Here is a 13,630-nt window from a genome sequence, read left to right as displayed (position 1 = left end):
GATTCTTCATCTTCAAACTGGACAGCTTTACTCCTGGGAAACCTCTGCCCTTTGTAGTTGGACATTGGGGCTCAGGCAGGAAGACTGGAGAAATGTCAATCAGTTGCATTTGGGTGATATTCAACTAAGTGTAGACCCACAGAAATCAATGAACATGACTAATTTCGGCCCATTGATTTTGATGGGTTTACTCTGAAACCTGGTTATTAAAACCTGGTTTAATACCACTCATTGTTTTGTTCCAATTTGCTGAGCTGAGTTGGTGCAAGCTATACATTTCAACAAGCAGAAGTCTTTTTAGTTTGGTGAATTTCTCTTGCAATGACCAAGAGCTTGCTTTGATAAAAAAAAAATGAAATCCAATTTTATTCAGTGCAGCATTACAACTCAAGACAACACAAAAACTGCAACAGCTCAAGAACACTTGGAATGTGCTTGTGGCAATCAACAAGGCTGTGGCTGGCTGATATGGGACATGTTCTTTGATTCCACCACAATCTGGAGTGGAGTGGGTTGGGCTTCCTCCAATACTAGCTGTTTGTTAGTCCAGCCTTGGCTGGGAAGATGTGGATTTGGCCAGCGGAAGAGGGCATGGATTGGCCAATCTGAGGGCAGTGCATAAAATGACCTCTGGAACTGCTCAGCACAGCATGTCCACTGGGGGAAGAGAGAGATCTAGACAGAAAATCCTGACTGGATTAGCTACGGCACTGGTCAAGACTCCAGTTCCTTCGCCCATCTGAGCTACACAGGTCTGTATTGTGCTAAGCTGTAAATGTTTGCATGATTGGCTGCTGGGAAGCCCCAGAAAACCTGCTGGGATTTACCTCCAAGTCAACATGCCTAGATTTCCACTGCAGGCCTTTTTCTGCATCATCCTATTATAAGGTAGCATAGCAATGTATCATTTTACCTGTTTAGTATAAGTCTGCTGTGTGCTAGTTGTTGTATAGGGGATATAGGATAGAGGTGGTCCCAGCTGGGAAAGTGTACCCTTCACAGGCAGGGAAGGGGATTCTGACCATAAGTAGCAGGGATGGGATATGGGGAAACCTGCAGAAGCAGAGATGGGGCCTGGGTGGACTCTGTTATCTGTCCCAAATGTAGTCTGAAGGCACCTGGGGCCATTGGTGGGCTGACACTGGATCTGGCCAGAGCCTGGAAGTTTACTGCAGAGTCATGTCATATGGTGGAATTATTGTTATTATTATTATTATTTTATTATTTATATCCCACCCATCTGGCTGGGTTTCCCTAGCCGCTCTGGGCAGCTTACAGTGTATATAAAAACATAGTAAAACGTCAAACATTAAAAACTTCAGGGCTACCTGAAGGTAGAGATATACATGTAAGAAAATAAATAAATCTGGAGAAGAACTCCCCTGCCTACCTCCAAAAAAATAAGTTTAAGAAGATTGTCCATAAGTTATAGCACACTTTTGCTGGTGGGGGCGATCTGGAAAGGTTTCCCCTCTCTCCACAAAGGGAAAGAAGGAAGCAGTTTGGAAGATTATGACAGGCATTTGAAAAGTTTCTACAACTGGTTAATGACTGTGGTACAGTCTCTGCTGCTTCTCCACGAAAATGTCAAAGCATAGATTTCTATTCCTATGATGTAGAACATTTATTATAAGCTAGCAACCTCATACCTGGCATTGCTCAGCAATTCTGAGACACCAAAAAAACAAACAAACCTAAAATAAAAAACCATCTCTGTTGTGAAAGATTCAGCCCACGATCTTGATTCAAATTGGCATCTCCTTGTCTCCAAACAGAGGCAAAAACCTGCTCCTTGATCTCAATAGCCAATATGCAAAATTCAATTATGATACTTTAAGAAGTGTCCAGATGCAGAACAAACAAACAACTTCCTCAAACTTTCCAAAATGTATAGCAGATGGAGAGTGTGTTTTTATTGACTATTGCAAGTCCATTGATAACCAGTAATGAAAGGTCATTGGCAATCAGCTCAGCGCCTGAGAACAGAGAGAAGCAAAAAGACACTGAAAATGGCAAGGCAGGAAGCAGATGGAGGGCGTTGTGAAAGGAGCAGCGGATAAATTAAAAATAATAGCAAATGCATTTTTAATGCTCGTATGAATCAGCCCCAACTAAGGAAGGTCATGCATTGCCTCCATATACATGGTATCTAGCTGTTTTAGAATAATAGAACTGTAGAGTTGAAAGGGACCCCGATGGTCATCTAGTCCAGCCCCTGCAATGCAGGAATCTCAACTAAAGCATCACTGACAGATGGCCACCCAATCTCTGCTTAAAAACCTCCAAGGAGGGAGAGTTCATCACCTTCCAAGGGAGTGGTAGTTTGATTTAACAACCATGAAAACTGGTATTACTCATGGAGTGATGTCCCTATAGACTAGAGCTGGGGAAACTGTGGCCCTCCAAGAGTGTTTGGACTCCATGTCCTATCAGCCTCAGTCAGACTGGTCAATGGTCAGGCCCCCAGCTGGCTCCAGGCCACTGGCCAGTTGCCGGCCGAACTCCAGTCCTTGGTTCTGCATCAAAACTGTGACTCAGAGCTTCAGAAGTCTTTCAGAAGCTGAGCACACAAGCCAGCAGAGTAAACAAACTTCGCAACAGAAAGGCAGATAGAGGCATATGTAAAGCGTATTTACAAGCAGTTTATTCAGCATACATCAGGACAAAGGAAAAAACATGTCTTCCCCCTTTCGTGTCCAAGCAAGAAGCATAAGCAAAAGCTATACACAACGGAAGTTCCCAGCAAGCTGTGCTGGAAGGTAAACATGCATGTGACACACAACAATCATGCCTGTTCCTTTTAAGGTGGAACGGAATGTTCTAACATCCTCCCCCTTTCCGTGTAACCTGTTTCACCTGTGGTTCAACCCAATTACAACCGCTGTACATAAACCTTAAGTTGTTCTCTGTTAACAACCTTAGACTACAGATCTGCAGGAATTTCGTTTCCAAGCATGCAGGACACCTGAATGAGTCCTTTCTGAACACACTCTCTTGCACGATGTAACTTAATCTGCAAGTATTTGGTTCTTTGCTTGCAACTCTCTGAGTTCAGCAAAGCCAAACACAGACTTTCACCCGCTAACCCTGCCTCCTGGGCTGTCCTTTGGCTCATTTCAGGAGGGTTTCTTACCCGTCCACCCTGTCCCCATTTGCCATGTCGCTGATGGGAATCCTGGGCACCATCTCGGCTGCAGAAGCCCTCATCGCCATTGCTGTTTTCTGCCTGATCTTCATCGCTATCAAATCCCTCCGGACGCAGGTGCCACAGGGCCTAAAGAGTCTCCCAGGGCCATGGGGCTACCCATTCATTGGCAACATGTTGGATCTGGGGCAGAACCCCCACTTGAGTCTGACGCAAATGAGCCAGAAGTACGGAGATGTGATGAAGATCCATATTGGCATGAGGCCAGTGGTAGTGCTAAGTGGCCTCGAGACTATCAAGCAGGCCTTGGTGAGGCAAGGAGGAGACTTCATGGGCCGTCCTGACCTGTTCAGCTCCCGCTTTGTGTCAGGAGGCAACAGCCTGGTTTTCAGCACAGACTCTGGGGAGGTGTGGCAGATGCGCCGGAAACTGGCCCAGAGTGCCCTCAAAAGCTTCGCTGCTTCCCCCAGCCCTGACTCCTCCTCCACCTGCCTATTGGAAGAGCACGTCTCCAAAGAGGCCACCTACCTGGTGATGAAACTGCAGCAGGTGATGCTGGAGAAGAAGAGCCTCGACCCTTACCAGTACCTGGTGGTCTCTGTGGCCAACGTCATCAGTGCCATTTGCTTTGGCAAGCGCTACCGACATGAAGATGAGGAGCTGCTTAGTATAGTGAATGTGAGCGAGGACTTTGTGGAGTTTGCATCCTCCGGCAACCCGGCTGACTACATCCCTGCCCTCCAGTACCTCCCGAGCAACAACATACAGAAGTTTAAGGCCATCAACCAACGCTTCACTACCTTCCTGCAGAAGATCGTCCAAGAGCACTATGAAAGCTTCAGCAAGGTAAGGGATGCAGGGAACTGCTTCATGCCAGGTTGGGCTATAAGTCCTTCAGGCTCACCATTGTCCATTCTAACTGGCAGCAGTGGTTCTCCATGGTTCCAGGCAGGAAATATTTCCAGCCCTTCCTTGCAATGCCAGTGGGGACTGAACTGGAGAGAGCCAGTGTGGTGTAGTGGTTAAGAGCGGTAGTCTCGTAATCCTGGGGAACCGGGTTCGCGTCTCCGCTCCTCCACATGCAGCTGCTGGGTGACCTTGGGCTAGTCACACTTCTTTGAAGTCTCTCAGCCCCACTCACCTCACAGAGTGTTTGTTGTGGGGGAGGAAGGGAAAGGAGAATGTTAGCCGCTTTGAGACTCCTTAAAGGGAGTGAAAGGCGGGATATCAAATCCAAACTCTTCTTCTTCTTCTACCACTGAGCTATGACTCTTCCCTATATAATGGACTAAGGCAGGCATAGGCAAACTCGGCCCTCCAGATGTTTTGGGACTACAACTCGTATCATCCCTGACAGACTGGTCCTGCTAGCTAGGGATGATGGGAGTTGTAGTCCCAAAACATCTGGAGGGCCAAGTTTGCCTATGCCTGAAATAAGGACTTCCCAGATAGGCCATGAAACGTTATGTCCTCCATGTTACTTCTCTTCCACCTTCTGATTGCATTTCATCTTGTATGTGATGGCCACCACATGGTTGGTTGTTGTTAAATAACAAAACAAAACCAGAGTCAGCACTAGAAAAACCTCGATGAAGTTTCATTTTAAGAGTGTGTACCCATTAAAATCCAATGAAAATGCATGCTTTAACAAATACAGGCTGTCCTTGATGTCAAATCACAAGAGCAGCACCAGAAAAAAAGCTGGGAAGTCAAGAACTGGCTTCTAACCACCATAATTGTGAACTGAGTCTCTATTCCTTCCCAGGACAGCATCCGGGACATCACAGACTCCCTCATCGACCACAGCCAAGAAAACGCAAAGCTTCAACTCTCACCTGAAAAAGTAGTGAACCTCGTCAATGACCTATTTGGGGCAGGTAAGGAGGTTTCGAGAAAATATCTGAAGGGCTTCCCCATGGAAGATGGAGCAAGCTTGTTTCTTGTGCTCCAGAGGGAGGTTCAGAACCAATGGATTCTAATGACATGAAAGGAGGTTCCAACTAAACATTCAGAAGATCTTTCTGATGATAAGACCCATTGAACAGGTTTCCTTTGAAGGTTGCATGACCATCTGCCAGGGATTCTTGAGCTGTGATGAATTGGTTTCCCAGTACCAAGTACAGTGGTACCTCGGGTTACAGACGCTTCAGGTTACAGACTCCGCTAACCCAGAAATAGTACTTCGGGTTAAGAACTTTGCTTCAGGATGAGAACAGAAATCGTGCTCTGGCGGCGCGGCAGCAGTGGGAGGCCCCATTAGCTAAAGTGGTACCTCAGGTTAAGAACAGTTTCAGGTTAAGAACGGACCTCCAGAAGGAATTAAGTTCTTAACCTGAGGTAACACTGTAATTGTAACGTAGCTCCCCAATTCTCTTTGGTCTGTCTTGAATCTCCCCACAGTCTGCTGCTGTGGATGAACCTGAGCTCTGGAATTATGAACATCTGGGAGACGTACAGATATGGGTCCCCATTCTCAACAGCATGTCTAATTATATACACATTCACTCAGATGGGAACTATTGAGACTTGGATACTATTTAATTGATGCAGACTAAAATTATATTCACCTTTAAAAAAGGAGGTTCACTTTTTTTTAAAAAAAGGCTTTTGTGTTTTGTTTTGTTTTTTTAAAAAACACCGCTCTGTTTCCCTCCGACCCCCCCCCCCAGGGTTTGACACAGTGACCACAGCCTTGTCCTGGTGCCTCATGTATCTTGTTGTCTATCCAGAAATCCAAAAGAAGATTCAGGAAGAAATAGGTAAAACTCTGTTTATAATAATTCACGCGTCTCTTTGGCAGACTGGATCCCAGTTTCTTTCTCTCCTCTTTAACCTGGATGGCTTTAAAAGACAAATTCATGGAGGGAAGGGCCACTAGCCACAATGGCTTGCTGGTTTCGCATAATGGGCATATGGTTGGCCCCTGTGAGAACAAGGGGCTGGACTAGACGGGTCACTGGCCTGATCCAGTGGAGTCTTCTGATGTTCTTATGCTTAACCTGTAGATGAGAGCATTGGCCGAGAGCGCAAGCCCCGGCTGTCGGACCGTCCCCTGATGCCTTACACCGAAGCCTTCATCCTGGAGGTGTTCAGGCACTCCTCCTTCCTGCCCTTCACAATCCCTCACTGGTAAGTCCTGAGCCTTTCAAAGAGACAAGCAAACTGTGGCGTTTGCCCTCCTAGGTGTGTGATATCTTACTGGGTTCAGAGGGAAAGGGTTAACTAATTGTAAAATGACTAACCAATGGGAACCCAGGGGGCAGAGTTAACTGTGTACAGTGGTGCCTCGCAAGACGAAAAGAATCCGTTCCGCGATTCTCTTCGTCTAGCGTTTTTTTCGTCTTGCGAAGCAAGCCCATTGATGGCTTAGCGGATTAGCGCTATTAGCGGATTAGTGGCTTTTAGCGGCTTTTAGCAGCTTTTAGCGGCTTTTAGAGGCTTATCGGCTTATCAGATAAGCGGATAAGCGGATAAGCGGCTTAGCGGCTTAGAAAGGGGGGGGAGGGGAAAAAAGTCGGAAAAACTCGCAAGACATTTCGTCTTGCGAAGCAAGCCCATAGGGAAATTCATTTTGCAAAGCACCTCCAAAACAGAAAACCCTTTCGTCTAGCGGGTTTTTCGTCTTGCGAGGCATTCGTCTTGCGGGGCACCACTGTATAAGGTTTAAGCACAGAGGTTTTTTAGTGAGAGTTGTTGAGAAGACAGTCTAGAGTTAGAAGAGACAGAGGATAAGTCTGTGTGTTGAGCTATGAGAGAGTGAGCGAATTTGTTAAGAGGAGTCAGTCAAACAGTTGAGATAATCAGTCAGAAGGTATTAGGAAGGTATAGGCCGGTAAAGAAACTAAAGTTAAGATACTGACAGGAATATTATCTGAGAAACCATAAACTTGTTAATGTTTTTAAAATAAACTTGGTTTTTTTGGTTCACTTTTAACAACTGACTGGACTCAGTGTTTTACCAGAGATTAACTGGTTGGTGGCAGCGGGGAAGCGAGCACAGTGGTGGCACAGGGATCAATAGACCGTTAAACGTCCGGGGACCCTGTGTGATCGCCACACAAACCCATCCCGATTCCCCAGCTCATGTCCACGAGGGGCCTCACCCTCGGCCTGTGCCTTCCTTGCGTCTACATGGGGTGGGTCATCTGGTATGGAATTATCAGCATTTTCAAGGTTTCCACCTTTCAAAAATGAAGAAAACTCCAGGTCTTCATGATGAGGGAGAGAAATGTCTGAGATAGGGTTACCAGGCGTCCCCGTTTCCCGGGGACAGTCCCCGGATTTGCGAATATGTCCCCGGACAAATTCCATCCCTGGAATGTCCCTGGATTTCATCTAATGTCCTGGGAAACGCAGCAGCAGTAGTCTCAGCAGCCCGGAGCAGCTGGATCTGGCTGGCTTCAGGAGCTGCTCGGAAGTCACCATGAGATGGTGGTGCAGGGGCTCAAAGATGCAGCTTCCGGGCTGCCTCCACCTTCCTTGACCCCAGCAACCAAGCTGTGAAGGGAGGCTTCATGCTGCCTATCAGAGCTTGTGTGCAAATCAGGAGGGGGCAGGGATCTCTCAGTTAGGCAACGGGAAGCCTCCCTTCCCAGCTGAGGGATCCCCGCCCCCTCCTGCTTGCACGAAAGTCAGTGGTGTAGCTTGGGGGGTGCAGGGGGGGCCGGGCGCACCGGGCGCAACATCTGTGGGTTAGGGTTAGGGGGCGCAAATCCACGGGTTAGGGGGTGCAAATTACTTGCCTTGCCCCGGGTGCTGACAACCCACGCTATGCCACTGACGAATGTAGGAATGGGATTGGGGAAAGGAGGCATCGCACTGCCTGAGAGATCCCTGCCCCCTGCCCGCCTTCCATGCCTGACCCACCGTGCACCGCTTCCCCACCACCACCACCGAAGAACCAACAACTCAGGGGCTGCCCAGGCTCATGGAGAAAGGAGAAAGGAGCCTCGGAGGAAGGGGAAACATGGTGGTTGAGGTCAAGGCGGTGGCTGCCCCTCTGCCACCGCTATCGCTGCAGCATCAATGTCCCGAACATTCATTCATTCATTCATTCATTCATTCATTCATTTAAAGTGTCCCCGGATTTACTGAAAAAAACCTGTAACCTTAGTCTGAGACTGATCAATGTTTAAGGGCAATGCATGGCAACCTAGGATGATTGGAGTGGCTTCCTTCTTGTTTTGTCTTTACGGGTGCCTAATATGACTTGACCTTGGCCACTGCAGCAGGGGGCAGGGGTTTTTTCAGCCCGTGGGGGCAGATTTGTGCCTTCTGGGGACCAAGCGGATGGGATCAGAGGAGAAATGGGCAGGGTCGGAGAAGACCAAAACTGAAACCGCCCTATTAATCTCTATCCCTTTCCCCATCGCATGGCGTTCATTTCATTCCTACAGCCTCCATTTGACATTCCTTCCACTCTTCCATCCCTTCAGATGCTTTGTGGGGTTTTCCCAATGAATACATTTATTTCCCATTTCAGTACAACCAAAGACACTGTTTTGAATGGCTACTACATCCCAAGGGACCTCTGTGTCTTTGTCAACCAGTGGCAAGTCAACCATGATGAGTAAGTGTATCTCAGCCCTTGGGAAGACATGTTCCCCACACCTTGTGCATGCTCACTGTACTGATCAGTCATATTCCTTAGCACTCATTTAAGCAGGGATGGGGAATTGGGTGCTCTCTAGATCTTGTTGGGCTCCAGCTCCCGTAAGTCCCAGCATGTGTAACCAGTGGTCAGAGATGATGTGAGTTGGAATCCAACAACATCTGGAGGGCTGCAGGTTCCCCATCCCTGATTTTAAGTGTGAATATGTTACAGACATACTGGTATAGGTTCTGGGTGCCAGAGTTTGTGAGTGCAAGTCACCCAAAATTCTTGGATTCAGTAAAAGTTAGAATCGATCAAAGTTTGACTAAACTGTGTTAAAGATGGAAATCCCTGGGCTTAGTTTATGTTTACAAGTCAGACCAGCTCCCTGAGGGAGGGTCATTAGGAAGACAGAAGATGATGATGGCCAGTTATTACCGTATTTTTCGCTCCATAGTGCACATCGGACCATAGGGCGCACCTAGTTTTTAGGGGGGGGAATAAAGAAAAAAATTATTATTTCCCCCAGCCCCAAAGAGCAAAGAAGCCAAGACAGCGAGCGGGATCCATCCTGCTGGCTGTCTTGGCTTCCTCTTTAGCCACGCACAACCTATCCAGCCGGGAGAGGCTGCGCAAGGCTTTGGCAGAAGCCAAGACAGCGAGCGGGATGGATTCCACTCGCTGTCTTGGCTTCGTTTTTAGCCGCAGGGCTGGGGCAGGGGAAACCCGGGGAACGCAGCAGGAGTTGGCGCTGTGCTCCCCGGGCTTTAGGCTTCAGGCTGTTATCCGCAAGCCTTCAGAGCCCAGCGGGAACTCCTGCCATGCTCCGAAGGCTTGCGGATAGCTGCCTGAAGCCTGCATTCGCCCCATAGGATGCACACACATTTCCCCTTCATTTTTGGAGGGGAAAAAGTGTGTCCTATAGAGCGAAAAATATGGTAACCCTCAAGGAAAGCCATCAACAAGGCAAAATACTCTCTGCTGAGACCATACCAGAGATGGGAGAGGAAGCATCCAGGATTGAAGTGGGAGATGAGCTAAGCGGAAAAGAAAAAAGGGTCGATTTTGCAAGCTGGAGGGGGTGGGGCAAAGCACAAGGCGGTCTGTCTGTTTTATCCTGCAGAGAGGGTCACACATGATGTTTGGGGTCTCTTGGGATCTGAGGCTGCAGCCGTGGGCGAAACAAGGCCCTCTTGGGATGCGACTGCTCTGCAGCCTCACCACCCAGGGGCAGGTTGTATATATGTGTAAATGAAACCATATACCCTAAAGATGCCACAGACTCCTCTGTGCCTCATTTCCAAAGGATTCTCAGACCCTGGGTAAGGCTGGACCCCTGAAATCTCACACTGCTGTAGAGATGAGGCAGTGTGTAAGAGAATGTATCTTGAACAGCGAACCAGCTTTGGATTCATCATTATGCCTTTTTGAACAGACATCACAACCTTCCTCAAAATGTTGAGTTCAAGGCCAGCTGCTTCTCCCTCTTTCCAGTCTAGAAGAGAGAGTCCTGGTTAGCTGCTCCCTCTGGCAGTCGTGAAGCTAGTCCCTGGCCCAAGGAATGTTATTTATTATTATTATTAACAACTACAACAAAAACAACAACAATGACGTAGCTTTTTAAAACAAAAAATGAGGCTTGTGTTGTACTCCACGTATTGCTGAATTAGATGTCCATTTAGTCCCAGCCAACATAGCTAATGGTCAAGGATGAGGTGAGGGCACAACATTGGCCATATCAGATCACTGTCATAGTGGCGTTTGCTGGCACCCGGGCGCGGAAGTTGAACAAAGTCTGCCGCACCAGCCCAGCCCCCACCACCAGACAGAAGTGGGGCTGAGCCGTGCTGCCTGCCTGCCTACGTACAGCAGAGCCCAGCCAGTCGACACAGCCCTTGGCAGGTGAATCCCCCCAGTGCCTGCGGAGAGGAACGCCAGTCATTCCTTGCCTGCCTCCTTCCATCTGTACCTGCTTGCCATCTGAGCGAGGGGCCCAGGGACTTGGCGGCATGGCCAGGCTGGGCTCTGGGGCCCAGAGACCCCCCCCAGTGGTTGGCAGGGCAGGATGAGGATCCCTGGGGGGGCACCCCCTCAAAAGTATGTGCCCGGGACCATATCACCCTGCCCTGCCACACCACACTCCAGTTTAGAGAAATATTAAATAGATGCACATGAGATTAGGGATTGATGAATTGGCCAATTTTAGTTTCTTTCAGTTACCGTCTTTAAAAAATCTTCTTTTAAAAAATGTCCTCATGATAATAATTCAACAAATTTCTCCTTGTAGACACATATCTGTATGAAATCTTGCCTGATCTACACATTTTTGCTAAAAAGTCCCTCCCAATATAATGCATGCATATATCATTCTCACCAATATATGCATTCCCAGGCACGTTTTACCCCAGCTTAAGCATTTTTCTACTTGGCCAGAGAACTGTGTTACAAAATTCCGGAAAGTGTGAGTTTAAAGGATGGCTAGGTTTCAGCTGGTGTATTGTTTCAGAGTGTCCTTATGCAAACTGAATCAATATTTTTCTCTCATCTCTGCTTGAGGCAAGGAGTTTGCATGCTCATTCATTCATTCAAAAAAATGTTCCTTTTCCAGAACCCTTTGGGAATCCCCTTCCTCCTTTAAGCCAGAGCGATTCCTGACTGCCAACGGGAAGGGCATCAACCGGGATGAGAGCGAGAAGGTCCTGGCATTTGGCCTGGGGAAGAGGAGGTGCATTGGAGAGCCTCTTGCCCGCTGGCAGGTCTTCCTCTTCTTGGCCACTTTGCTACAGCAACTGCAGTTCAGTATCCCGGACGGGGTGAAGGTGGACATGACCCCTCGCTATGGCCTCTCCATGAAGTACAAGCGATGCGAGGACTTCCAAGTAAAACAGCGCTTCCCACAGAGGAGCCATGAGTGAGCGGCAAAGACACAACTCCCTGTAAGGGGTGGGGAGGAACACATCTGTCTATGTGTGCATTAGGGCGGTTCATAACAAACTTTTTTTTTTTTAAATACCTGCTCCAAAGGTCTTATCGTACTACACTAGGGATATCTAAAATTTTATGCATATCAGTCAATGTCTTTTTTTAAAAAAGATATTTATTAAGATTTTATATAATAGAACATACAACAAAAGAAAAATACATCAAAAAAAGAAAAAGTACATCACAAAAAAACAGAAAAAGACAATAAAAACATAAACAAGAAAAAGTCCAATTTTTAACTTAATATCTATATAACCCTCTTTCTTGACTTCCTCACATCTCCCTTTTTTGTGTTCCCCTTTACACGATCAAGTTCAGCAAATTCTAACCCTCTTTCAGACCTCATTTATAATTATATATTTCAACCTATTATGTCTCCAATTTTTCTTCTCTTTTCAAAATCAGTTTTTACCTATTCTTTATAACTTAATCCCTTGTGCCATTTTGTTTAAGTTTGACATAATATTACTCTGGTCTTTTCCCCCTTTTCTTTTTAAGAATTTTTACATACTCCTTTTAACTATATCACTGATGCCATATTCTCTTTAAATCCAACATCATTTTAACATTCAAACATTTTACAATGTTTCTGCAGATAGTCTTTAAACTTCTTCCAGTCCTCTTCCATCGACTCTTCTCCCAGGTCTCGGATTCTGCCAGTCATTTCTGCCATCTCCATATAGTCTATCACTTGCATCTGCCATTCTTCCAGGGTGGGCAAATCTTGTGTCTTCCAATATTTTGCGATGAGTATTCTTGCTGCAATTGTTGCATACATAAAGAATGTTCTGTCTTTCTTTGGCACCAATTGGCCGACAATGCCCAGGAGAAAGGCCTCTGGTTTCTTAAGGAACATATCAGTCAATGTCTTGACCCTCCTCCACGAAAATAGCTGCTTACTTGGCCGTTTTCCTATGTCGTGAAGGCTGAAATTTCAATTCAGCAGAGCAGGGTCAAGACATTAACTGATATGCATGGAATTTCAGATATACTGTAGCTATATAATCCCTAGTGTAGTAAGATAAGACCTTTGGAGCAGGCATTTTAAAAAAAAAGGTTTTTATGAACCACCCTAATGTGCATGGCATCTTGCATCTATTACTAAAAAAAAAAGCAAGCAAAGATTAATTATGCTGGGGGAAAGTGCACTGAAATGTTCATTTCAGGAGAAATTCACACAAGAACGTTGGTGAGTTTTCACAAGGAATTAAATGTATATCTAATCGCAAACTGATTTACTTATTTTATTTTATCTATTACATTTATATACTACCCTTCACCTGATGATCACAGGGCGGTTCACAATATAATGTTGAAATAGGAAGAATGGAAATTCAGGTTGGAAATTAAGAAACGCAGAGAAACTTAAATGGACAGGTCTATCCATCCCTACCCCTGGTGTAGATCATAACTTCCCATTGTACTGAACAAACAGACATATTGTCTGTCCAACACACCCATTATAAGCAGCAATCCGATGTGCACTTACTTGAGAGTAAGAAAAGTTGACTTCTGTGAGTTCCAATGCAAAATGGCCTGGTTTTGCAACTGCAGTAGCTGCTGTGTAGATCAAAATTATTTTTTTTCCTTTGAATATTGTGCTTTTTTGCGACTGAGGTCTCAGCTTGGAAGATGTAACAAAGAGCATTACAAAATATATATTTTAGACTGAAGTACTTTAGAAACAATGTGTATGTTTCCATAAAATAGATAATTAAATATGGAGTGTGTGAGTTTCTCCATCCCTGAGCCAAATTTTTTTTTTTAAATAATATTTATTAAAAGTTTCCAATTATAACAATTTTTAAAAAAAACAAAAACATCCAAATTTAAGATCTTATTTTCCGTAACATCTTTCCAGGACTTCCCCTCCCCTCCCCCTCTTATATTCCAATTCTTACAAATAAATT

General features: G+C 46.0%; 1 protein-coding gene across 1 annotated transcript; it reads left to right on the top strand.

The window, feature by feature from the left end:
- The first annotated feature begins 630 nt into the window (after positions 1-630).
- On the top strand, positions 631-11,813 carry LOC309349914 (cytochrome P450 1A5-like). Its single transcript, XM_081876343.1, has 7 exons — positions 631-752; positions 3,121-3,991; positions 4,911-5,022; positions 5,815-5,904; positions 6,151-6,274; positions 8,628-8,714; positions 11,347-11,813. Exons 2-7 carry the CDS (start codon positions 3,158-3,160, stop codon positions 11,651-11,653), a joined length of 1,554 nt encoding a protein of 517 aa, XP_081732469.1. The 5' UTR covers positions 631-752; positions 3,121-3,157; the 3' UTR covers positions 11,654-11,813.
- Positions 11,814-13,630: the final 1,817 nt, after the last annotated feature.

Source organism: Podarcis erhardii (genome assembly GCF_964252035.2).
Source record: "Podarcis erhardii genome assembly, chromosome: 9".
NCBI classification, from domain to species: Eukaryota; Metazoa; Chordata; class Lepidosauria; order Squamata; family Lacertidae; genus Podarcis; species Podarcis erhardii.
Note: the sequence above shows the minus strand (reverse complement) of the source record. Positions and strands in the feature narration are given on the sequence as shown.